Source organism: Leguminivora glycinivorella, chromosome 5, assembly GCF_023078275.1.
Source record: "Leguminivora glycinivorella isolate SPB_JAAS2020 chromosome 5, LegGlyc_1.1, whole genome shotgun sequence".
Lineage (NCBI taxonomy): Eukaryota > Metazoa > Arthropoda > Insecta > Lepidoptera > Tortricidae > Leguminivora > Leguminivora glycinivorella.
Window position 1 is genome coordinate 17,599,849 of NC_062975.1, and position 26,092 is coordinate 17,625,940.

General features: G+C 38.2%; 1 protein-coding gene across 1 annotated transcript in view; it reads left to right on the top strand.

The window, feature by feature from the left end:
* Window positions 1-26,092, top strand: part of LOC125226628 (QRFP-like peptide receptor) — a 275,810-nt gene that overhangs the window by 196,566 nt on the left and 53,152 nt on the right. Inside the window, exons 4-6 of the mRNA XM_048130664.1 lie at window positions 4,262-4,488; window positions 11,415-11,520; window positions 18,020-18,117. Of these exons, the coding sequence (XP_047986621.1) occupies window positions 4,262-4,488; window positions 11,415-11,520; window positions 18,020-18,117 (431 nt within the window). The remainder of the gene's footprint in view (window positions 1-4,261; window positions 4,489-11,414; window positions 11,521-18,019; window positions 18,118-26,092) is intronic.

Consider the following 26,092-nt stretch of genomic DNA (forward strand, 5'->3'; position numbering starts at 1 on the left):
GAATAGGATTATGTTACTGCAGCGGACGGTACCTAAAATGTCCTCTTATTTTTAAATCCTGTTTTAGGCTTTAGAGACATAACTTTAGGTCTGTAGATGTTATGACGAAGTTTTGATAGAGAGTGGAAATAACAATAAGCTTATGTAGTAGATTGGAACTGACGAGAGATACTATTATATTTTAATCGAATTCAATTGGCTTTCAAATTTAGATAGACGCTTAGGCATTAAACTTTATTCAAAATAGCGTCTATTATATTCTTAAGGTCACATTTATTAATACATTTAATATTTACAATGTGTTCTGTGGTTTCGACTAAACTCGCCTGATTTAAAATGTAATTAATACTTTTAACTGTAAAACTTCCGTGAGATTCGTCATCGACGTCATCGTCATTCTTACTCTTTGATAAAGATTCTCGGAAATGGATCGCAACATGTCGAGCGTTATTTCGACTTGATTAAAAACGTGAGTAATACCCGCTTAACATATCGTAAATATATTAATTAATACTTCTAACACATGCGTTAATTACAAAAATATACAAAGTTAATTCGCGAAAAGTTATTTAATTACATTGTGTTACTATAACTTTGGCAATCATTAATGTTGTACGTCCGTATACTAATTAAATAGGCTTATGTACATATCATATTTTACAATAATATGTATAACATAATGAAGGAAATAAACAGACCGATTTTTAACTGTGCTTATCGACGTACAATATCATTAACATCTAATATATTTATACGTATAAATATCACAACATTTTATGGAAATTCACTCTGAACCGCGGGTCAAATTACCTAGGTAAACTAACAATACAGTTTCGTAGTTACAATCACTGCCACATTGGTTAAGTACTTGAAGCGAAAATACGCTACGTAAAATACGCTATTAAATTTATTCCACGGAATTCTCTATGCGGAATGAAATGAACAGCAGGAAAAATGTCATTTGCTATAAATAAAATAAAAATAAAAAAGCCTTTTATTTCTTGCACGTCAATAATTCTTAATGATTATTATATTCATTTCATTTCATTTAAATTCCGTCTATTATAGTTAAATTAAATTTTTAATCTATTGCATATTTATAATTCAGGTTATGTATAATTAATTATGTCAAATATAGTATCAAATGTCATTTGTTAGCAAGAACCCCTTCTCGGGTGAAGGCCTCCTCCAGAGTAAGCCAGTTGGATATGTCCAGCGTGCGTAGCCGAATGGCATTTCTCCGACGCCAAACGAAAACGAAACGCCGCGCCAGTTAGTCCGGCTCTGTCGCGCCAATACGCACGAGCGATAGAGATAGATATCTACTAGCGTTTCGTTTCGTGAGCGTTTCGTGAGCGTTAGTGCCATTCGGCTACGCACCCTGGGCTTTTTGTTTATATGCAAGATGGCATGTAGTCCATTTTTGTAGGTGGAAAATAAAGGAAAGGGTTTCTTAACACCAGAAAAATGCATGTTTGCATAGTTTAATGCATAAAACCAGCGCGACTCAGGAGACCGTAACCATGGTAATAACAGGCAAGAAAAAGTTGATTCACCCACATAAACTCCTCAATCGAGTAGCAAGCATGTTAATGTTTTTTTTTAATTGATAATTTTTGGAGTTCTTTACTATACTTAGACGGAAGTGAATTATAAATTAGTCTTGGTCCGATTACACCAGTGGGTATCAATTAAACTTTAGACATAACTCGTTCAACCCTTTAACTTATGTAAATATTTAGAAACTATATTAACAGATTTAGGAGTATTATAAATACGCTTAAAAGCGTAGGCCGTTTACTTAAAATATAAAGAAAAATCTAGTTGCCTACTAAAATATACAAAACGCCTTCTCTATGGCAATTAGCTAAGGCATTTGGTATATTTTTTGAGGTCAAATCGACCTCAATACTAAAATTTGGTATGGAAACTTACATAATTGTATTATGCAGCTTCTATCCATGTTTTTCTTATAATTATCTGATGCTTTCGTGCGTGGTATAAAACATTTAATTTTAACTACAGTCAAGTTCCCTATTTTGGCTAGGCCAGCAGGGAAGGGACGTAATGCCCTAATCATAGCTGGGCATTAACTCGTTAATCGTTAATTAACGAAGTTAACATTTCAATTAACGGATTAACTTTTAAGTTAACTTGAAAAAATGTTAACGGACTCGTTAACTTCCGTTAAATTTCTCCGAGTCCGTTAATCGTTAATCTAGTAGGGCACAGGCGCCATCTGCGCTGCGAAAAACACCTTCTGAACGCTACTATAAAAGCCCGAAGTACGGCAAATCCTAGGTTTTACCGATGTCGATTGCTAAAAGTCCGAAATATTACCTAAAAAAGTATTGTTCACGTGGATTTGCTTTTACTAACTTTGATTCGGTGAATCCTAAGCTTTACCATGGCGACTGTTGTAGTGATAGGGCAGCAAATTCGAGCCCTATTTACGACCACATTCGCTTCCCTAGCCTCTACCGCCCAAAGTGCCACAGCCGTCCCGTCACCGCCAGCATCTCTCCTGACACAGCTCTTGGCAGTAGCTCAGGCGATCACTGCCTTCCACGTGCAGCCTAGAGTTCAATAGGCTAGCTGTACTTCGGCCTTTTACAGAAATATAATACGTTATAGTGGATACTGATGCAACTAAATAATTATTTAAAAAAAAGTTAATTTTGTTTCACGTGTTAACGGATTAACGATTAACTTTAACTTACGTTAAATTTGTCGAAATGTATCGCTTTAACGATTAACGAAGTTAACTTTTTTAGTAACGGATTAGCGATTAACGAAGTTAACTATTTGATTAACGGTGCCCAGCTATGGCCCTAATAACGTTTATCGAAGAGTCGACTCAGAATACTAATGACATTCATTTGTAACCTAAAGACGTAACGGAAAAAACTCTGCCAAATGCTTTCGAGTTGATGTGAATTGTGATGTTAAGGCATGATAGGTTTTCTTAATTGAAGAACAAATATTAAAAGTATAATTATATTATTTATTAATTAAAAATCTATATTATTTATGGTCATGGTTCGTTAATATTTCTTGTATGTGGGTAGCTTTTGCACATTGTAATTTTTCCTCCGTCACCCGTTGACCACGAATGCTGTAGTGTTCGAAACGTCAGGGTGAATTGTGAATTCATTATACGCGATTTAATCCGTTTCCATAGTTTTATTTCATGAGTAATTATTGCGGTAACCGAAAACAATATTAAATTAAAAGTATTTTTTTAAACGTTTTTTCATGGAGAAATATACGCAAGTAGCAAACGGCAATGATTGTCCATTTACCTATTCGCGGATTATCAAAGTTATATTCTTGTTTTTGATTAAAATGTCCCTATTTTACATGTAAACTGAAAAATAAACTAACTATTGTAACTAAATCCTAGCTCCGTAATGGCCATGTAGTGTTTCCTCAGATATTTCGTTAAAATAGGATTGGAGCTCCATTCGAGACAATCTAAATCCCGGAGTCCTCGTTAGTCGAACACATCCAGCAGATATCCGATTACTTTATGTACTCGTATCCGCCTACCAGCCAGCCTAGCCGAAATGACAACCGTTGGTAGTTGAGGCGTTCGAAGTCGAAACGCAGTCTGGCTCTATCGCGGCACTTTAGAAAAGCGATAGGATACGAGTAGCTACGGTAAGCGATCTTGCAAAGTGTATCCAGCACGGGAAGCATGGTCGCGCGATAGACGATAAAATATCAGGCCGTCCCTATCGCACTTACAAATAGTGCGATAGGGACGGCCTACTATTTTATTAGTGCAATACAAATTTAAACTTCCAAGGTTTCTACACATAGGCACTTAATATTGTAAACGAGACTTAATCGCGTACAACTACGAGTAAGTTCATAACAAACCTGTTGACGACGACCTGTCTGGCGCAGTCGGTAGTGACCCTGCCGGCTACGCCGCGGTCCCGGGTTCGAATCCCGGTAAGGGCATTTATTTGTGTGATGAGCACAGATATTTGTTCCTGAGTCATGGATGTCTTCTATGTATATAGGTATTTATATATTATATATATCGTTGTCTGAGTACCTGCAACACAAGCCTTCTTGAGCTTACCGTGGGACTCAGTCAATCTGTGTAACAATGTCCTATAATATTTATTTATTATTTATTTAATCTCCGACGTTTCAAACCTTACAACCAATTTACACTGTTTATCTGCTTACCAACTTTTCACCTTTGTTTTTCTTAAACATAAATTTAGGTTACACTGTTTTTCTTCCGCAGGGGTAGCAGTAGCATCATCAGTGTTCACAATCACAGCCATGTCGGTAGACCGGTACCTAGCCATCACACAGTCGCTTCGACAACCCTGGATGCCATCAAGACGGGGGGCGTGCAGTCTCCTTGCTTGTCTATGGCTGATTTCTTTGGCCATATTCGCCCCGTTGCTGGCTGTAGCTGCGGTGGAGAGAGAAATGGTACCCATGCTTGCTAAGACGAAGAATGGATCGGTAAGTATTAAAATAAGTATGGGTAAAATTATGAAAATTATTAGGATCAATATTTAATAACCGCATAGGTTAAATGATACCTAGATGCTCTTAACGGAAGGCGCGTGCAGTTTACCTGTGGCATCTCGGGCCACGTTGCCCCCCCCTGCTACTATTTTCAGTACTACTCATCGTGTTGCTTTATATGTTTACTAGCTTTTTCCCGCGGCCTCGCTCGCGTTAGAAAGAGACAAAAAGTTGCCTATGTCACTTTCTATCCCTTCAACTATCTCCACTTAAAAAATTACGTCAATTTCGTCGCTCCGTTTTGCCGTGAAAGATGACAAACAAACAGACACACACACTTTCCCATTTATAATATTAGTATATTAGTATATTAGTATGGATTACGAAAGTTGGTACTTTACATAATATGTTACATATTATGTAAAGTTTTTTTCCATTATTAAACTATGATGTTGAGTTCTACAATGTATCCACTGAACACGCCTACCATATATAACCGTGGAAACACAAACATTGTAAAACATGGAAAAAATGGACCAGTTACATTTGCCCCCCAGTCGAGATTTGCCCCGCTGTACCTTACGTAAGCTTCAAAGGACCATAACTATGTACCGAAAAACGTCGCACAATACACGTGCGAAGAGGACATTCGTAACTCGTGTTGATTTAAAATCCTACTTAGTAGCCACACTATGACATGACACTATAGTATCGTAAGAAGTATTAAAAATAAAACCGGCCAAGAGCGTGACGGGCCACGCTCAGTGTAGGGTTCCGTAGTTTTCCGTATTTTTCTCAAAAACTACTGAACCTATCAAGTTCAAAACAATTTTCCTAGAAAACTAGAAAGTCTTTATAAAGTTCTACTTTTGTGATTTTTTTCATATTTTTAAACATATGGTTCAAAAGTTAGAAGGGGGGGGACGCACTTTTTTTTCCTTTAGGAGCGATTATTTCCGAAAATATTAATAATATCAAAAAACGATCTCAGTAAACACGTATTCATTTTTAAATACCTATCCAACAATATATCACACGTTGGGGTTGGAATGAAAAAAAATATCAGTCCCCACTTTACATGTAGGAGGGGTACCCTAATAAAACATTTTTTTCCATTTTTTATTCTTGCACTTTGTTGGCGTGATTGATATACATATTGGTACCAAATTTCAGCTTTCTAGTGCTAACGGTTACTGAGATTATCCGCGGACGGACGGACGGACGGACGGACGGACAGACAGACATGGCGAAACTATAAGGGTTCCTAGTTGACTACGGAACCCTAAAAAACACTGTTTTGGGTGGACTTATTGACCATTATACACGGTGTTCGTGAGCATAGCGAGAGATTTTAACCACGAATTTTTAAGGCCAAAGAAAGATTTTCTTTAAATAGAGATGAGGAAATTTTGCCAAAAAAAGTTTTTTTTGCTATTTTTTTTTACTATTTATGAATGTACTTTCACATAAAAAGTTAATGTTATTCATAACACTGGCACTTAAAATGAGTTTTAGGGTTATTTTTTTTCTAAAACCTCATTTTTGAAAGGTTTACCTCTCACTTTTGGACATCTATCAAAGAGGATAGTGAGACTATTCTCCATAATGGCATCAACGTCGTTAAAAAAGGACTTTTGTACAGAGTAACAATAGGAACATTTTTTTTTAAATTGGTAATAACTCTGAAACTAGGCGAAATCCAGAAAAGTATATATGACATTTTAGTCTTAAAAATGAGTTAGGAATATGCTGTTAAAGTCTCTCGCAATGCTCACGAGCACCGTGTATAGTTTGCAGATGTTTCTGCAATTAGTCAGGTTATGAAATTAATGAATGGTTAGATAAGTAAGTACCTACCTAAAATATCATAATCTTTGCGCCTTTGAGGTACATGAAGTCTAACACTCGCTTATTTGTGGTTTATCCTGACCTAACGTGTCGCTGAGTTTTTATTTTGTTCTATGTTTTATTTACAATCTCAGATACATTGCGTGCGACCATTACTTGGCAAAGCAGTCTAATTAAATTAGGTCGTTTCTTATTTAATTGAAAAACCGTGTAATTTTCAACAATTCAGTCGTTTATCAAAGTTCCCTATCGCTACTATATAATGCAGGCTATATATTTTAATACGTAGATACTTACATACAAGATGTTTATCGGCAATAAAATAAAAGGTGGAGGGTAATTAAGGCTAAATGATTTTGTAAGTAGGTACTAGCCAAACATTGCATAGGCAGTATTTGAGATCATAATGGATTTATTATAAGACCAATGCTGAACATGCAAAAACAATTCGCCGTACATTTTGACTGACGATGATGCTGACGCCGCTCTTTTCTATGGAACCAAAATTTCGTTGCGATTTCAGCATTAGTCCCATAATAAATGTTGTTCATTGTGACCTCAAAAGTCACTATGCAAAGTTTGACTAATAGGACTTACAAAATCAAACTGTATAAATCTGGATGTCATTTTCCTCCGTGGATGTTTATATATGATAAATATTGTTACATTTTAATCACACTTACTGAGCAAGTGTGATGAAAAATAATTTAATGTCCTTTGTTGAACCTTGTTTCCTTTGGTTTTCCTGGGACCTTAATAGCGAGACAATAAATTAAATATATTATTATTAATGTTTGATCCCTCTCTGGAATGAGCATAATTTAAATTATGTCCGTATTCATTTCGACGGCCATTTTAGAACGTAGCTTATTTTAATAATTGAAAGCTTCAGAGAATTGAGTATAAATTTCTTAACTTATAGAGGATTTGGAATTTTCCGACAACCTATCTAAATAGACTGTTGTTTTATTTACTCGACGGAAGAGCAAACTATGGTACCTATTGTTTAAGGTTCAAAATATGAAGTAATTAAATAATTTTAGAGCAAAAGTAATTAACAGAGGTCACAGACCTTTAGATTGTGGGCGTTCTGCCACAGATTTTATGTATTTTATTAATTTTAATGTTTTTATTGTTTTACATTGTACAGTTTTACTTTTTACAATTTTTATTCATCAATCAATTCAAATTAATTATTTATATCAAATCATTTTAATTTTATTTATTTACAATGAATTTAATTATGTCAAATGAATTTATTTTATATCCTAATTATTCAATTAACGATTATGTACATTAATTTTAATTGTTGATTAGCATTTAATGAATTTTACCCTTTTAACCTTTTATTCATTACTATGAAATAATTAATCTGAACTATGAATTATGGAAAATAAAATGTTTATGTCACGTGTTTTGTATGTTGAAGCTGACAAACAGATTCTTGTTATTAGTAGATAGTTTAGCGCGCGGAGCGACTGCACACAGCTGATAACGTCGCGGCGTGACCGGTTCCCGGCCAGCCGCCCTGCGCCCGCGCATGTTCCCCCGCGCGCCGCGCTCACCAGCAGGCCTAGCACATGATGGCCGCGGGAGTATGTCGCCGCGAGATAGACTACCCGTCCTTATGTCATTAATACAGTTAGAAGAAGACGTGGCATCTATCTCGCGGCGACATACTCCCGCGGCCATCATGTGCTAGGCATAGCTGGGCACCGTTAATCAAATAGTTAACTTCGTTAATCGCTAATCCGTTACTAAAAAAGTTAACTTCGTTAATCGTTAAAGCGATACATTTCGACAAATTTAACGTAAGTTAAAGTTAATCGTTAATCCGTTAACACGTGAAAAAAAAAACTTTTCTTTAAATATTTAGTTGCATCAGTATCCACTATAACGTATTATATTTCTGTAAAAGGCCGAAGTACAGCTAGCCTATTGAACTCTAGGCTGCACGTGGAAGGCAGTGATCGCCTGAGCTACTGCCAAGAGCTGTGTCAGGAGAGATGCTGGCGGTGACGGGACTGTTGTGGCACTTTGGGCGGTAGAGGCTAAGGGAAGCGAATGTGGTCGTAAATAGGGCTCGAATTTGCTGCCCTATCACTACAACAGTCGCCATGGTAAAGCTTAGGATTCACCGAATCAAAGTTAGTAAAAGCAAATCCACGTGAAGAATACTTTTTTAGGTAATATTTCGGACTTTTAGCAATCGACATCGGTAAAACCTAGGATTTACCGGCAAATCATAGGATTTGCCGTACTTCGGGCTTTTATAGTAGCGTTCAGAACGTGTTTTTCGCAGCGCAGATGGCGCCTGTGCCCTACTAGATTAACGATTAACGGACTCGGAGAAATTTAACGGAAGTTAACGAGTCCGTTAACATTTTTTCAAGTTAACTTAAAAGTTAATCCGTTAATCGAAATGTTAACTTCGTTAATTAACGATTAACGGATTAACGAGTTAATGCCCAGCTATGGTGCTAGGCCTACAGTCTATCTGCCTCTCTGACGCACAGCGCACGCCACCGCGCTGCTCGGTTGCATTCCAATCGCATTCCTTTGTGCACTCGCTCGCGCTTTATACATTTAAGTGCTTTTGCTTTGCCTATCTTGCATTTCTCCTTCTGTTAATTTAAACTGTTCGCTTACGCATGTGTGTGCTCAAGAATAAAGCTTCAAAACGTATCCTGCTTGTTTGCTTTCTACGCCTGGAGCTATACCTACTGCAAGTAAGTGGAACCCGTGGGAGATAACACTACGCATCCCACAAGATCAATTTTCAAGAGTGCAATGACTTCATAGTAAATTACTAAACTATAGTAAATTAATAAACTAACAGGCTAAGGTCCAACATAATATTAAAAACAAATACAATGTGTAACTTAAATACGGGCACATTTTTTAATGGTGGTGAGTAGGTATAGGATATAAGTATATTTTTTTTTCGTGCAATTGAAATTACAATTTTAGCTCACATCATCGCGACCATGTTTACAACACACTCCTCCTCAGAAAAAAAAATTAGGGTGAAAATTAAGAGTAATTATAAAAACACCTTATAATTAATGACAACTCTTATATTTAAATTCTATGTCAGGTTTAATTTATCGCCCGTTTAAGTTTTATATCCTGTAGGTAAATATAAGATTTATAAATTGCCTTTAATTTTCCTTATTTATAACAAAACAAGGCGCAAAAAATAGCCGCTCATAAATACTTATTAAATGTCCACAAAAACAACGCTTTAATATTCATGTCTTTTTCGGGAAGAATATCCTCGGCCGAGTTTCCATTCAAACATGTTTACTTTCAATGACGCCCAGCTTATGGGATCATCTCTCGTAGACGCGTCATTGTGTGAAGCATTATTCGAGTATCAACATTATGTAGTCATCGTGCATTTTAGGACTCATATACACTAAAGTGAATGTCTTTATTTCTTCATGGTAGCCCCCCTGTCCGCGCTTTTTCCGTGCGCGTCGCGAAGCGTGCGTTAGAAACTCAGGAAGGGTGTGTATGACTGCTCGTGCGTGATCAAAGTGGCGCTGCACATTTGAGTATTTATCTAAAAAAGCTGACTAAAATTATTTATATACATTTCTACAAGTAGGTCTATTGCGTCAATCAAAATATGCTATTTTAATTTATTTTTATTTTTACATATTTATATCCCGGAGGTCGCGGATTCGAACCCCGGCTCGTACCAATGAGTTTTTATGTGCAAAATGTCATTTGATATTTGCCAGTCGCTTTTCAGTGAAGGAAAACATCGTGAGGAAACCGGACTAATTCCAATAAGGCCTAGTTACCCTTCGGGTTGGAAGGTCAGATGGCAGTACCTTTCGTAAAACTAGTGCCTACGCCAAATCTTGGAATAAGTTGTCAGAGCGGACCCCAGGCTCCCATGAGCCGTGGCAAATGCCGGGATAACGCAAGGAGGATGATGACATATTTATATCGAATAAATGACCAGCTTTTTTAGTGAAATACCCCTAATAGCCGTACTAGTATCGCACCGCTCACGCCACTCTCTCAAAACACTCCTGTGTGGAGGAGGCTTTACTTTTCACAAACTTACTGGGTTCAACTGTAAAATCATTCTATTTCTATTCATCTAATAAAAATATATTCAAAACATGAAAAAATACTCAATATATTACACGTTCGACCATTTATTGATAAGTTGCCAGTGGATGGGTATATTCTATTTATGAGATGATTCAAATGCAAATTCGTCCGCCGAAGTAGTGAATTTCTACTCAACTGGATAAACATGCTCATACTCGTAAATCTGGAAAGATCCTTTGCTTTTCAGCTTCTTACTTAGAAAACTGATATCGTACGGGTATTTCGAAGAGTTCATTTTATTAGTAGGATTACTTGAAGATTTTATATTGATAACGATGGTTTTATTGAGACGTAAGAGCAAAGGATAGAGTCATTGATAAATTCACCATGCACTTTTGCAGCTGTACGCTGTTTTGTTCCTATTGCAAATCACACTCGGTCAGACACCTATCAAGTGAATTTTCTTTGTCAAGATATTCATAACATAGACATATCAAATCAATAACCAGTTATTTAAACCAAAATAATTCACCATTAAAATGGTGAATTATTACCACCATACCATAAATAATAACCTAACCACAAAATTAAGATTTTGAAAAAACCACCGACCGCGACGTAGTAGACCGATTATCATGAAACATGGCTAAGAACACTCCCGACTTAATCAGCTATCAGACAAAAAGAAACTAAATCTAAATCGGTTCATCGACAAATACAGACACACACACAGACAGACAGACAGACAAACATATAAACAGACAGACAGACAAACAGACCTGTCAAACTTATAATACCCCGTCGTTTTTGCGTCGGGGGTTAAAAACATTTCATATCTCTGTGCACCCGAAAATTTAAGGTACCTAATATCTGTGCGGAAAGATGCGTGAAATGTATGGGATCCCATAAATTAAACGACTTTATCTTTCTGCACAGACTCTAAATGTCTGTGTACTCTGTGTTGTTGAACGTTGAACGATTCTAAATGGGGACATAATTCACAGGTCCTAATTGAGCGGAGCATCGAGTTCTGCACGGAGAAATGGCCCGACTCCATTCGGAAGGAGCTTTATGGCGCCTTCAGCTTTGTACTGGTGTACGCCATTCCAGGTGAATATTATAACAATAATCTTTTCCCCTCACTAGCTCGGAAACACGTGTTTTGTCCTTTAATACCAGCGGGTAAAACGCATTTTATCCACTAGTGGGTAAAGTAATTTGACCTTGAATAAAGTCAAATTAACTGCTTTAAAATTGATAAAAGTAGGTGAATCTAGTAATAAAGATGATTTAGTTACCACCTGTGAAACTACTGAAAGCAGTGATAAACGCATTTTTTGTGTTGTAGTTTCCTCGCTATAGTGAGGGAAAAGTTTTGTGTTATACTCGGGTGCAAATGTATTTTACTTCTCGTGTGTTAAAAAACTCGCAAGTTCAGGATTATATTCTCGAACCACTCGCTTCGCTCGTGGTTCAACTATAGAATCCTTTCACTTGCTCGTTTTTCAATTCTGAACTCGGCGTTAAAATACAACTTTGCCCCCTTGTATAACAAATAACTATTTAAGGTTCCGTACCGAAATAAAATAAATGGGACAGGCTCTCCAGCCTATAGTATAATCGTTGGCGCTCTCTATGCATATCGCTGTTCTGTGTTGGCGTGACAAATTAGCCTATTAATTACTTCGGCTAGCCAGACTGTAATTAAGAGGATAATTTGTCCGTCTGATTTGACCGTCTGTCTGCCAAGGTCCTTTATATCAGGAGTATTTTTTTTATTATTAGGTACTTCACTCCCAAAAAGGGTCCTTGCCTCCGACACCACTCTACGCCACTCCACGTCCACTGCACGCCAGTTGGGCACACCGAGTGTGGACAGTGTGCGTAGCCGAATCCACAAACATTCACGATAATACCTCTTTAGTAGCTATCTATCTATCGCTCTTGCGTATTGGCGCGACAGAGCTAGACTGAAATGCCCCGTAGCCAAATGGCATTTCTGCGACGCGAAACGAAATCGAAACGCCGCTGAAAGGTCTGGCTTTGTCGCGACGCAAGAGCGATAAAGATATATAGCTATGAAAGAGATATCGTGAGCGTTTCGTGAGCGTTTGTGCATTCGGCTACGCACACAGGTCTTTTAGGGCTTCCTCGCACCAGCGATATCACGCCCACGCAAAAATTTTCATCTTTTTTAATCGAGTTGAAAACACCAAAATAAAATTCTAATAAGTACTCAAATCTAGTCTCATGAAACTATGAATTGAGATCTTAACTTAACTCAGAAACAGAATAGGGCCATCTATACTACAAGGGAAACACTCTCAAGGGAATTACAATTAATGGGTGATTCTCATTGACCTACTTTCCTAATTCCCCAACTAACGCAAAAATTACCTGAGTCAATGGAGTGAAGGGTTACACACACAAGCATCTTTATAATTATGTGCCTACAAGAAAGTACTGTTTTGGTATTTAACACTGTTATCCCCTTACAAATGTGCAGGGTTCAACTACCTAGTACTACCTACTTTTCTTAACTTACCTAAGTTCATAATTCGAAATTAATTACGGATAGATAAATAAATAGGTAAATTGAGTTTTGGATTTTTGATTTAAAAAATAACGCCATGAATAGACCTAGAGGTTTATAATTTGGATGTTTAGATTATTGCAATCCGATAAGAAATCTGAATTCGAAGGTTTATTATTTTTGGCTTTTTAGTTTCTCCGTGTTTTGTAACACGCTTTTTTTGAAGGCGGTTTTATTTTTTGTAAAAAGTTAATTTTTTTTATGGATGGGTTGAAAAGGATGTTTGATTTTTTTTATTCTAAACTCCAAGAAAAGGTGCAGCTAAACCCAAAAATAAAGTTAACCTTGTAAATGATTTCACATGAATGATAAAAAAATAGTATTAGTAAGATGTAGCTTGACGTAGAAAATCACATTGTTTAAATACCTACCGTGTAGTCATATCATGATCATATCTATAATATTTGAGTCAACTAAATTATATATAAATAAATAAATAAATATTGGGGGACACCTTACACAGATCAACTTAGCCCCAAACTAAGCAAAGCTTGTACTACCCATAATGGGTGCTAAGCGACGATATACATACTTAAATAGATAAATACATACTTATATACATAGAAAACATCCATGACTCAGGAACAAATATATGTGCTCATCAGTCATCACACAAATAAATGCCCTTACCGGGATTCGAACCTGGGACCGCGGCTCAGCAGGCAGGGTCACTAAAGACTGTGCCAGACCGGTCGTCAAATTATACCTCTAAATTCAAATAAAGCGTCGAGAAACGGTTTTCAAAGCTCAAATGGCATAAAACAGTGAGCAAGAAGCCTCCATACATTACCGAAACGTTAGGAACGAATCACTCATATTAACGACGGCCTAGCTCCTTGATGCGAAAAAATACATAATAAATGTGACCTCTCACGCGTAACGGTACCTTATAGCGGTTGGTTCTTACGCTATTTTTAGTAAAACTCCCGTAATAATGCGGTGCTTTACAACGTAAGCGCCAATCGTGATAAGGGTCCTTTTACCGTGGAACGACCAAAGCAATGTTGACGGTAAAGCTGCGCGCTGAACACGGCGCTAAAAAAATAAATTAAAACTCTGATGAACTCGTCGTCGAAAACCCCCGGTTCCATTCATTTTTAAACGGCATGCTTAAATTACATTAAATTTTCGTAAAGTAAGAGGACATTTTGTGTATGTATTACCGTCGATCATTTTCATACGGGCTCTTCATATTTTATGAAACAACCGGTGTCTGAAATTCGACCCTAGTGTATACATATAATTGTGTATGCATGTATAAACTTTATTATACATAATAAATGAAAACACAAAGGATACAGTTACAGAGGCTTGCATTCATGATTGTTGTCTATTAGTTGCCTAACAGATAATGACATTAATGAATGACATTAATTAGTGACCCTGCTTTATATGCTGAGAAAATTTAACAGCAGTTCTCGAAAAGTTTGTACAAAACTTAAGGGAAAAGTTAAATTTGTTTTTATTAATTCCTATTTTGTTACCAAGATTTTGTTGATGAATTGAGATTTTATTATGTTTTATTTCGTCATTAAGGTTCTCTAGTATCTATATTTTCTTAATTATAACAATTATCCTGTATATATCTTACGAAAGTCGAATTATATTACTAAATGTTGGTAACAAAATAGGATCAATTAAAATTTGCTGACGTGTCATTGTACAAAGTTGACGGGAATTGCTGTTAAATTGGTTAAAAAATAAGAGTAATTGGAAATCACCTCTTAATTAATGATAACCCCAATGAATAATTCTCTGTCTAGTTTAATTTATCACCCGTATAAGGTTTACACACATCTACTTAAGTAAAGATATTGTAGTCTAGTAGCTTAACCCCCTTATTCATAATCTTTCGCTAAAGTTATCAAGCCGATAAAGTTCGTTTGTCGTTTTCCGACGCATTGGTGTCATAGAAAGGGACAAACTAACTTTATTGGCTTGATAACTTTAGTGAACGCTTATGAATAAGGGGGTTAAACTTTAAGTACGTAATTTGTGGCTATGTATAATCTATGTAAGCAGTCTCATAACATTTTTTTCTTTGCTTTTACTTTGACATTTTTTTCTTCAGAAATTATATTTGTACGTCTTTATTTTCCTGTCTATCTTTCTGTTTCCTTCTGATTTTCCATGCATTAATCATACTATAAGATAAGACCATAACAGATGCTTAAATATTTCTTTCCTCTTCTATTTTCTAACGGTTCTTTAATAGACGTAGTTATTTTTAGCCCACTTTTTGAGGATATACACTTCAACATCACTTCCTGAACTTAACAATAAAAGTTCCATAAAATAACACTTCACTTTTATATAAAAATAAAATTACGATTTCAGAGAGAAACACATTTTTCAGATCTTGAGCTTTCTGTTCATGGGATAAGATTGGATTTTCCGTGAAGCGTCCATAAGGAATACTTGGCAAGTCGAGTTTGTCCAAGAAACGGTCAAAGAAAATGTCTTTTAGCTATTTCTCGGTCTTCAGTTTGATGTCGAAAAGTTAAACAAGAATTGGGATAAAAATAGGAAAGTCGTGTTTAAAAAAAATATGTCAAAGGCTGCAGCAAAAACCCTTTTTTAACCGGAAAATACCTACTTAGAACGCTTAAAAGGCAATTTGTACTGTAAAACGCTGTACGATACACGTGCTATTCGTTCAAGTATGTAATTTGCAACTTATGTTGATTTAAAACAGTACCTAAAGGAGCAGTAAGGCACAGCGGGACAATTTCGACTGGGGGTCAAATGCAACTTACCCATTTTTTTCCATGTTACACAATGCTTGCAATATTAACTGGCTATATATGGCACGCGTGTTGAGTAAATACATGTGAAACTCAACTTAATAGTATAATAATGGAAGAAATATATCAGTTACAATTGCCCCCCAGTCCCGATTTACCCTGCCCCCTGCCGTACATTAGCTTTATTTCTTGTAATGAATTTATATCTTGTCTCTCTTGTTAAAACTAACAAACATAATATTTACATTAATTTATATAAGTCAAAAAGAAAAAGTATCTTTAGAAAGGTCTGAGAGAACCTATTCCGCAAGTTCAGATCAGATTTCTGGAAGATGTCTAGTTAAAACTGATTTTGCTGTACTAACGGTACTCAGGATCAGATTTCCGAAAGGTCTCTAGTTAAAACGCACTTTATTTACTTACCGTACCCAGGAAATAGTATTTTATGCAACAGGCGTTTAAAGGAGGTCAAAAAAGACGAGTGGCGTGGGTAACAATTTGAGGCGAAGCCTAAAATTGTTATTAAGACGCCACGAGTATTTTTTGACTCAGTTAAACACTGTTGCATACAGTACTTTTTCTACGACCATGCACTTACCGTACCGTACCCGTATTACCGTACCGTACCGTATTAGTCAACTGGGAGTTCATATTTTACTAATTAGTTTCGCCATACCAGTCTGTAGGTATAGTCAGCAACTAAGCTGTGAATACAGACAAATTGCCAACAATATAGTAAGTATAGTATACATATACAGCTTAATGTAGAATCAATAAAGTTCTGTACCTATGTATATTTTTGGCACTTTGACTGTATTCGTAGCTTTGTTGCTGACTGTACATATGTTAAAATATGTAATATAATAAAGCAGAGTACATTCACTTGATGTGAGAGGAAAACGTAATTTCCACGATCCGGAGCACACACATATCTCTCTTGGCTTTATATAAATAGTTAGTGAGAGAATTAAGAAACTTTCGAGGTCTTACTTGTACAGTGGCGGTATTCCGCATCTGTTTGATATTTGTGCTGTCACTTATTTTAGTTTAGCTCTTAGCTTAGTTTATTTAGTCCGGGACCCACTGAAAATCAGCGCTTCGGCATGCCGTGGCAATATACTGAGAGGGCTCCCAATTTAACATCTAGATTGTGTTGTATTTCATCATCCTCCTTGCGTTATCCCGGCATTTTTGCCACGGCTCATGGGAGCCTGGGGTCCGCTTTGACAACTAATCCCAAGATTTGGCGTAGGCACTAGTTTTACGAAAGCGACTGCCATCTGACCTTCCAACCCGAAGGGTAACTAGACCTTATTGGAATTAGTCCGGTTTCCTCACGATGTTTTCCTTCACCGAAAAGCGACTGGCAAATATCAAATGTCATTTCGCACATAAGTGAAAAACTCATTGGTGCGAGCCGGGGTTCGAACCCGCGACCTCCAGAACGAAAGTCGCGCGCACTTACCGCTAGGCTACCAGCGCTTGTCTACCAGATTGTGTTGTATTTATCTTTGTTATATTTGTCCAAACTGATGTTACTTAAATAAAAAATATTCTATTCTATTCTACATTCAGTGTTGTCGCTATCCAGATATCGGATTTTCTGTCACAATAAGATAGGGCGCGAGTAATCTAAAGGTACCCACACCAAGCCTGCTAGCCGAATGGTATTTCTGCGACGCCATACTCCGACAGAAATGCAAGTCTAGCTCTGTCGCGCCAATACGCAAGATCTATAGAGATAGATAGCTGACCATTTCTTTTTTTTTGCCACTTTTATGAAATGTGATATTTTTGAAAAAAATATGCAATTTCTACTCGTAAACACTAGCTTTTTCAATCCTAGTATTTAAAAAAATTGTACGATTTTTTCTTATTTCGTTACCATTTTCCGTACATGTTGTGTGGGGTAATAAAAGAGGAAAGTAAGAAAAATGTATTAAAATTCTGGGACACTTTTTGTCTCCCAGTGAGATTGAAAGTACTCGTGATTCTGAGTACAATTGACCTGAAATTCCCTAAAAAAACAAAATAAAAAAAATGGCAAAAAAAGACATGCTCAGCTACGAAACAGATAATAATTTATTATCGTGAGCGTTTGTGTTTTCGGCTACGCACATAGATAGTGGAATTGCTACACCCTTTTTGAATTCATTTAATATCTACTTCATACCCAATACTACAGTCGCTGTGTCAGAAGTCACGATGTTATCAACATCAGCGCGTGAGTCACTGTCATATATGACAGTAATCGTGTCTGTGTTTGTTCCAGGGTGTATCGTGGTGGTATCATACGCGCTTATGGGCCGCCGCCTCTGCTCTGTCATGCCGCCCTTTGATCAGACAGAGGGCAGTGCGAACAGTCAACAGGTTAGTTAAACTATCGCATCATTAATCAATTTTAGGCAAGCCTGTGCGAATCGGCTTCTATGGATCAGCTGCTGCTGCTACCAATGCTACTATGTATATGTATTTTTTTTATATACTACGTCGGTGCAAAGTGGAGAAGGCTGAGCAGGAAAACGGACCCTGGCGCTAGGCCGGGAAAACGCTAGGTTGAAGAAGAAGATACTACGTCGGTGGCAAACATGCATACGGTCCACCTGATGGGAAGCGGTCACCGTAACCTATGGACGCCTGCAACTCAAGAAATGTCACATGCGCGTTGCCAACCCATTAGAAACTTGTATACTCCCCTTTAGTGTTAATTACACAGCAAAAAGGAGTGTACAACTTGTACAAGTTCCAAGGAGGGTTCGACTCAAAGGACAATAGACGGAACAAATTAGTTCCGTAGATCCTTCCGACACCAGCACACCGAACCCTCGTTGAGCTCTGGCAGCCTTACTCACCGGCAGGAACACAACACTATGAGTAGGGTCTAGTGCTATTTGGCTGCGGTCTTCTGTAAGGCGGAGGTACCTCCCCAGTTGAGCTCTGCTCAAATTCGAGCGACATGATATCCGCTGTGCTGTGCCCTACCACACAAAGCGGAATATCATTCGCTATGCCCTACTTCCTGCAGCATTTTAGGATTACCAAAATTTGTAGGTAATATTATTTTGCGTGATAGGGTAATCGCGCCCAAATCTACCAACCTCAGAGACCTTGGATAGTCGAAAAGCATATTGATAAATGGTAACGAGCTCAAAGTGCTCAGCGATTCTGAAAGTACAACAAAAAATCGCCGTGACTTTTTGTTTTTATTTCATTATCCTTCTTGCGTTATCCCAGCATTTGTCATGTCTCATGGGAGCCTGCGGGGCTAACATGCTTGCAATTTTATTACTTATCAACGTGGTTAAGACACCTGTCACTCTCACACTGTCATACTTGCCATAACGTGATGGATGCTCAATGCTCATCCACGTAGATAAGTTGATAACATTGCAAGCATCACAGGTCTGCTGAGGTCGGGTTTATAACTTTAAAAAAAAATCCTTATTATCAGTTTATTTTTGACGTACTTTGAACACAATATTGAGTAAATTCGCAAAGTCAATTTTTTTTATTATTATAAATGGGCTTACTCTTGACCACAGACTAGACAAAGGCAAAGACGTGGCCTACGAAGGAGTGAGCTCGCCCAGAAGATGCCTGTTCACTCTTGATTTGAAGGTTGCCGGGTTATATGAGCTCGGAAATATAACCTATATAAATTAGCTTATATAACCCGGCAACCTTCAAATCAAGAGTGAACAGGCATCTTCTGGGCGAGCTCACTCCATCGTAGGCCACGTCTTTGCCTTTGGCTAGTCTGTGGTCAAGAGTAAGCCCATTAAAAAAAATAGTTGAAGCATAGTTAGAACAGATAAGTAGACTGTCTGTTTGTTACTTGTCTCTCCTATAAGGTGCATGTTCTTCCCATAAACCAAACGGTCCATTACAGTTTACGACGCATAAAGAAGCCATTACTTATATTGTCCCATCACCTTGAGATTACTTTACATACTTAGTTAAAAAGTGCTTTGATCTGAGCACATTGATTTAAAGGGTAATTTTGTGTAGGACTATTAAATAGATAGTTAGGATTTATTTCATTGTAAAAATGGGTGTAGATAAAACCCCGTCTTTGCCTAGGACACTTATAAACCTGTAATATATAAGCTAACCACAAAATTAAATTTTTGAAAAAACCTCCGACATCGACTTAGTATAGACCGATTTTCATGAAACATGGCTAAGAACGCTCCCGACTAACTAAGCTTTTAGACAAAAAAAACTAAATCTAAGTCAAGCCTGAGGCTGGAATCGAACCAGCGTACTCTGCAATAGGCTACTTGCCTCCTAGTCAAACCAGCTTCTTTTTAAGAATTGTCAAAACGAATTTGAACGACTTGCTAATCTTATACTTTTAAACGAGCAATTCTTGTATATTTATTTATTTATTTATATATTTATTTACACTGACGATCTCGGAAACCGCTCTAACGATTTCGCTGAAATTTGTTATGTGGGGGTTTTTGGGGGTGAAAAATCGGTCTAACTTATCCTTAGGTCCCGGAAAACGCGAATTTTCGAGTTTTCATGCGTTTTTCTTCGCGCGCCATCTCGTGTGCAGTAGTTGTACTGTTAAGACAGAATTCTTTCGGTCGATGTAAGTACTATTTATTACAAACACTAGATGGCGACATCAAGGCTAAAAAGAATAGAAAAATACACTATTTGAGTTTTTGTGGCGAAATGCGCGCCATCTCGTGTGGAGTAGTTGTGTTGTTAAGGCTGAGAATTCTTTCGCTCGATGTAGGTACTATTCATTTTTGAACTAGATGGCGACACATGTCAAGGATACGAAACAGAACCGAGCGAAGCTCGGTCGCCCAGATATTATGGAATTTATATGAAATCGAATTGAGTGACGTCACGATCAACCTGGTTACTTTATATATTTCTACCTGACTTATTAAATAGAAATTGGATTTACAAATTACTTCTGTCCATGTTTTTCTTATATATATATATCTGATGCTTTATTTCGTGCATGGTATAAAATATTTTATTTTAACTACAGTCAAGTTCCCTATCTCGGCAGATGCTTGTTTTCTCTCAGCCACCCAAGTCACAGCTGCTGAGGTCGAAATTATCTGTCGTATGAGACCTTGCACTGGAAGCCTTGGTTACTTTTTCTTTCATATATGTGTAATTTATTTCGGTTTTAATTTATAGTTATTTTACTGATGACTAGCTTTTGCCCGCGGCTTCGCTCGAATTAGAATGTGACAAAAAGTTGCCTGTGTCACTCTCCATCCCTTTAATAATCTTCACCTACAAAATCACGTCAATTCGTCGCTCCGTTTTGCCGTGAAAGACGGACAAACAAACAGACACAGACACTTTCCCATTTATAATATTAGTATGGAAGTATGGGTTAATAGGTAAATATGTATATTATTATATATTAAATAGTGACGGGCAGGCTGTAAAACCTCTTGGGCTTACTTAGGACTGAGTCAATTTATGTAAGAATGTTTTTTAATATTTTTATTTATTTACACTGATGGAAACAACTACAGTGCATTCATTTCCTCGATTCTCACCCCAGTAAATTTCCGAGTTTATCAATATTGAATTCCATATTTTCTGGCAAAAATAAATGTTGTTTCTGGATATGAGTAAGAGAAACATTTAGGATTTCAAGCAAAATAAATAAATAAGATCGGACGGATCGACCAGGGTGCGAATAAATTCAACAAATATAATATAATACAATGTGTAACATAAGGAAACCGATAGATTCTAACAGTGTAGCTCATTTTAAAACAAAAATGTCACATAAACTTTTCTATATCTGAGCTAGTTTAAAACTTAATATATGTGTTTTACCCTTTTTTTAACAATCAAATTAAACAATACATATGAATATACACAACAAAAAAAAAATGACGCTATAACTAAATATAAAAAATCTCCCCTAGAGAACCGACCTCTGGAAGTGAACCCAGGATGCTGGCGGCGTTGCCCCTTTGCACCGCTAGACTTAATTTTTGGGCAAAGAAAGACCCTGCCCTGTAGTCCCCCGAGACACCTATTAGTCTGACCAACACTTCTTTTATAAAATGTTTAGTGTCGGTCGACCACGGGCCCAGCGTTTCGATGGCAAGCGCCGCAAATTCATAGCGATTTGTTAAAAACGCATAATTATTTGCGCCGTTTCAACAACTGGGCCTGTTCTGCGGCAGTCCCGGGCTTCCGGGCCGATGCTTCAACGTGGGACGGTGCTAGCGTATCGACGCAGGTAGCGTCCCACGCTAAAGGCCGGCCAAGGCTCCAAGGCCCGAGAGTGCAGCCGTCAGGTCTCTTGCCGTCAGTGGCAGATAGGCCTGACGGCTCCAAAGTCGCAGGTAGAGAGGCGGTGCAAAGGGCTTGTCGGATGAGGTCATTTATTGTGGCGTGTCTATATAGACGGCCTGCGCTCTTTAGGCAGTGTAAGCCATGCCGTCCTAGGGCATCCACCGGCTGGTTGCATCGACTGCAAGCGTGGGGCTCACAAATGTTAAGGCCCAGACGGAAGCAGACAGCGATACGTAAGGCTGGTGGGTCCAAAACGGAGCCAAGGTTCCGCGAAGGAAGCGCGTGCAGCCAATGCCCTGATTCCTTTTCGGAAACGGCTAATAGCCGCGCACGTTCCTCGTCATTACGGCAGTTTTGTAAAATACGGTGGTGCCGTATTTTTATATTAATGGTGTCCCAAGCTGATTGGCTGGATTTCTCTTCTGGAACCTGTTCAACGAGATGGTCTGCACTCCAAGCCGATTCAGCGTCTGCCAGGCACGACACTGACACGTTGGCGGTTGAAGATATACGTAATATACCGCCAATGAGGGTGAGCGTGCTATAGGCAGAAGACAAAAACCGGCCAAACAAAGGCCGGCAGCAAATATAATAAACCAATAACTTAACCAAAATTACAGCAACCTATCTCAAAAACTATAAGCTAAGCTGTCTGTCAACCGGATACCAAGTCCGCCGTATTTGATTGGAAGGGTAGCTTGGGACCAACTGGAAGATGTGAAAGTTGTGTTTAGGATTTTACCAACGGAGTCTTTCAGGATTTGGTCGATATTTGCAGTAAGTACTGGGAATTTCCAAATTGGGGCGCATCGGAGGATATACAAAAATTTTGGCGAAAAAAGGCATAATCGCAAAATGTAGAGGGACATGTGTGGGTTGATTTCGAAAAATATGTCGGAGCACTTAAAGAACTGTTCTATTTTGGAATTTACAGATTGCGGGATAAATTCAACCAAAATGGGAGCGCCTAAGAGTGTTAGTGTTTCGCGGGATAATAAGGTGATATCTGGTGTAAGCTGGTTAATGTCATTGATTATAGAGGAGCGGGTATTGGTTGGAATTGTTTCTGAAATAAAAATTTCGCATTTGCTGAAGTTGATTGAAAGGCCGATTTCTGAGAAACGGTCAATTATAGTTTTTAAGTCGGCCAATACAGAAGACTTACTACCACCTATTGTCCCGTCGTCTAAATACCAAAAATTTAGGTCCGATGTGAGCTGAGTGATGACGGGGTGGATGGCCAGGCTGAATATTACGGGCCCTAGTGGGTCACCTTGCTGGCATCCCACGCAAGAAAGAATTTCACTGTTTTTATACATGAGCTTTGAGGTGGTCCCGTAACATTGCCAAAGGTAGCCATGAATCTCTGGTAAATCTTTTTCAATTTAGGACAGTAGGACACATCGGTCTATGGAATTAAATGCGTTCCTTACGTCAACCTTAACAAGAATTTCAAAATTTTGGCTCTCTATAAATGTGCGGGTCGCATGAACTGCCGCTTCACAACCTCCTTTAAGCCCAAAGCCCAGCTGGGTAGGTTTAAATTTACTTGTGAGACGGGAATGAAATTCGCGGCAGCAAATTTTGGATGTAAGGCGTCTAAATGTGTTTCCAACAGCAATTGGTCGTATTCCGCCATCTTTTTTTTTGAGCGCGACTAGATTAGCTCCGTATAGTAAAGGAACAATGTCTTGGCAAACTTTACCTGCAAGCATGAGATTTGTGAGTGCGGTTAATTCATCCAGTAATATCTCACCAGCATCTCCCGCCAACGGGCTAGTTAAATCTTTCAGATGTTGCGGGGAGATGCCGTCTAGTCCGCCAGCTGACCCAGCTGAAAAGGAAAGTATCGCGTGTAAAACTGCAGTTCTTGCTACTTGTAGTGGTTGGGAAGAGGCAGCCGGTGGGTTGGGCTGAGGTGAAGACGTTGAAGCGGAGGGATGTTTCTCCTGTAGAGCATTAAGCACGGCAGGAGAGCATGTCGCCAAGGTATCACTGGAGAAGAGTAGTCTAGTTGTTCCTTTTAAGTTTCCATCTGACAACTTATTCTCTATTAACTTGCTTTTATATTTTAAGTTAGATAATAAGCGGGAAGATCGGTCTGTCGAGTCAGAATCAGAAGCATTGTTAGTAGAATTCGTTATGGGAAATGACGGGTGAGTCACGTTACTTTTGATAATTGAAGTTAAACTACGTCTGATTTGACGTGAGGTAAATGCAAGTGTGTGTAAGAAAATGTTAGGAGACGTTCCCAAGAGCTGTTGTTGTTCTCAGCCAACACTTTCGATATGCATTCCGCTAGACTTCGTGCTACAGGAGCACGGGCACCCTTTGGAATACGTTTAATAAGCTTTGCTTGACTCTTAAGCGTAGCAAGTAATTGGGCTAGAGACCCTGTTCCAGGGACACTGTTTGATAACACGTCGTTAGTCGTTGTTGGGAGTGGGGGAGGCTGTGGATCAATTCTGGGGCTATGAGCGCGGACGCAGTGGATATTAAGACCACGTTGACCTTTGTAGCGCTTATGGTCAGCAACTTAATATAAATATAATAAAATAAACTGATTACCTAGTACTAATTCTCAACATTAAAACATTTTTCAGCAGAGCCCAACTGGGGTAGTACCTCCGCCTTACAGAAAACCGCAGCCAAATAGCACTAGACCCTACTCATAGTGTTGTGTTCCTGCCGGTGAGTAAGGCTGCCAGAGCTCAACGAGGGTGCGGTGTGCTGATGACGGGAGGACTTACGGAACCAACTTGTTCCGTTTATTGTCCTTTGAGTCGTCGGCAACCCGAACCCTCCTTAGAACTTGTACACTCCTTTTTCTGCGTATTTAACACAGCAAAAGGGAGTGTACAAGTTTCTAATGGGGTGACAACGCGCATGTGACACTCTTTGAGTTGCAGGCGTCCATAGGTTACGGTGACCGCTTTCCATCAGGCGGGCCGTACGCTTGTTTGCCACCGACGTAGTATAAAAAAAAATTTTTTTGATTGCCACTTAAAATGAGTATTCTTGACGATGATGTAGTTTATGAGCATACTCTAACTATCCTTATTAAAAAAAGTAGTGTAATGTTAAGTAAAAATTTTAAGAATATCACTCGTATGTGAAAATAAATTTTTCTCAAACATGCAATGAAATATTGTCTTTACGTTCCTTAAAATGGGCTGGGAAGTATCGCTTTTTGGGCGCAACAACTCGAGAGGACTGTAAAGGGATTTCATATTATTTTTTAGGCCTAGGCCTGCAAAGTAACTTTTTTTTATAAAATATTGTCCTTTAGAGCATTTTTTTTATTTCATTGTATGTTTGAGAAAAGCACTATACATGCCTCGGCGTGAAAACGGATTCCCGGCCTCGTATCCCTATCCGGCCTCGCTCGCACGCTCGCTCGGCCGTATATACCCACTTGGCCGGAAATCCTCATTTTCCCGGCCTCTGATGTAATGTACTATGAAAAATACTTTATTCATATTTCCTTGCGAAACTGAATTACGATGTCAAGTATGTAATATTTTTACTTCCTTTGCGTGCTAAAAATTTGTCGGTTTCCCTATGTTGCGCCGCGCCGTGTATAACGTCATGTCGGAAGGATCTGGGGTGCGAGTATGTTATCCTTTGCCTCTGGGAAATACAAGTGAAGAGTAAATGGCACGAGTAAACATTGTGTATACAGAGTCTGCATAAATTGTACAAACGTTCCTCCACATCATCCACATGTGAACAAAGTTTGCGTTTACTACACGTCATGTTATTCATAAGTTTAATTATAATTTGTAGAAGCACTTTAGTTGGGCAATCGTATGTCTACCGACCTAGCTGAATAATAATAGTTGACGCCAGACGTCGATCAAAACGCAGTCTGACTCTGTTGCGACAATACGGAATGGCATAGAAATAGCCAGCTATCATAACTTAGACTAAATAAATGATACATCAATGCTTTCAGATAATTTTTTTTTATTATAATCAACCTTAAAGCAAAATTGATCTACCCGGATTTGAAGTTAAGCGACACAATTATACTTGTATAATTATTAGTGTGTGT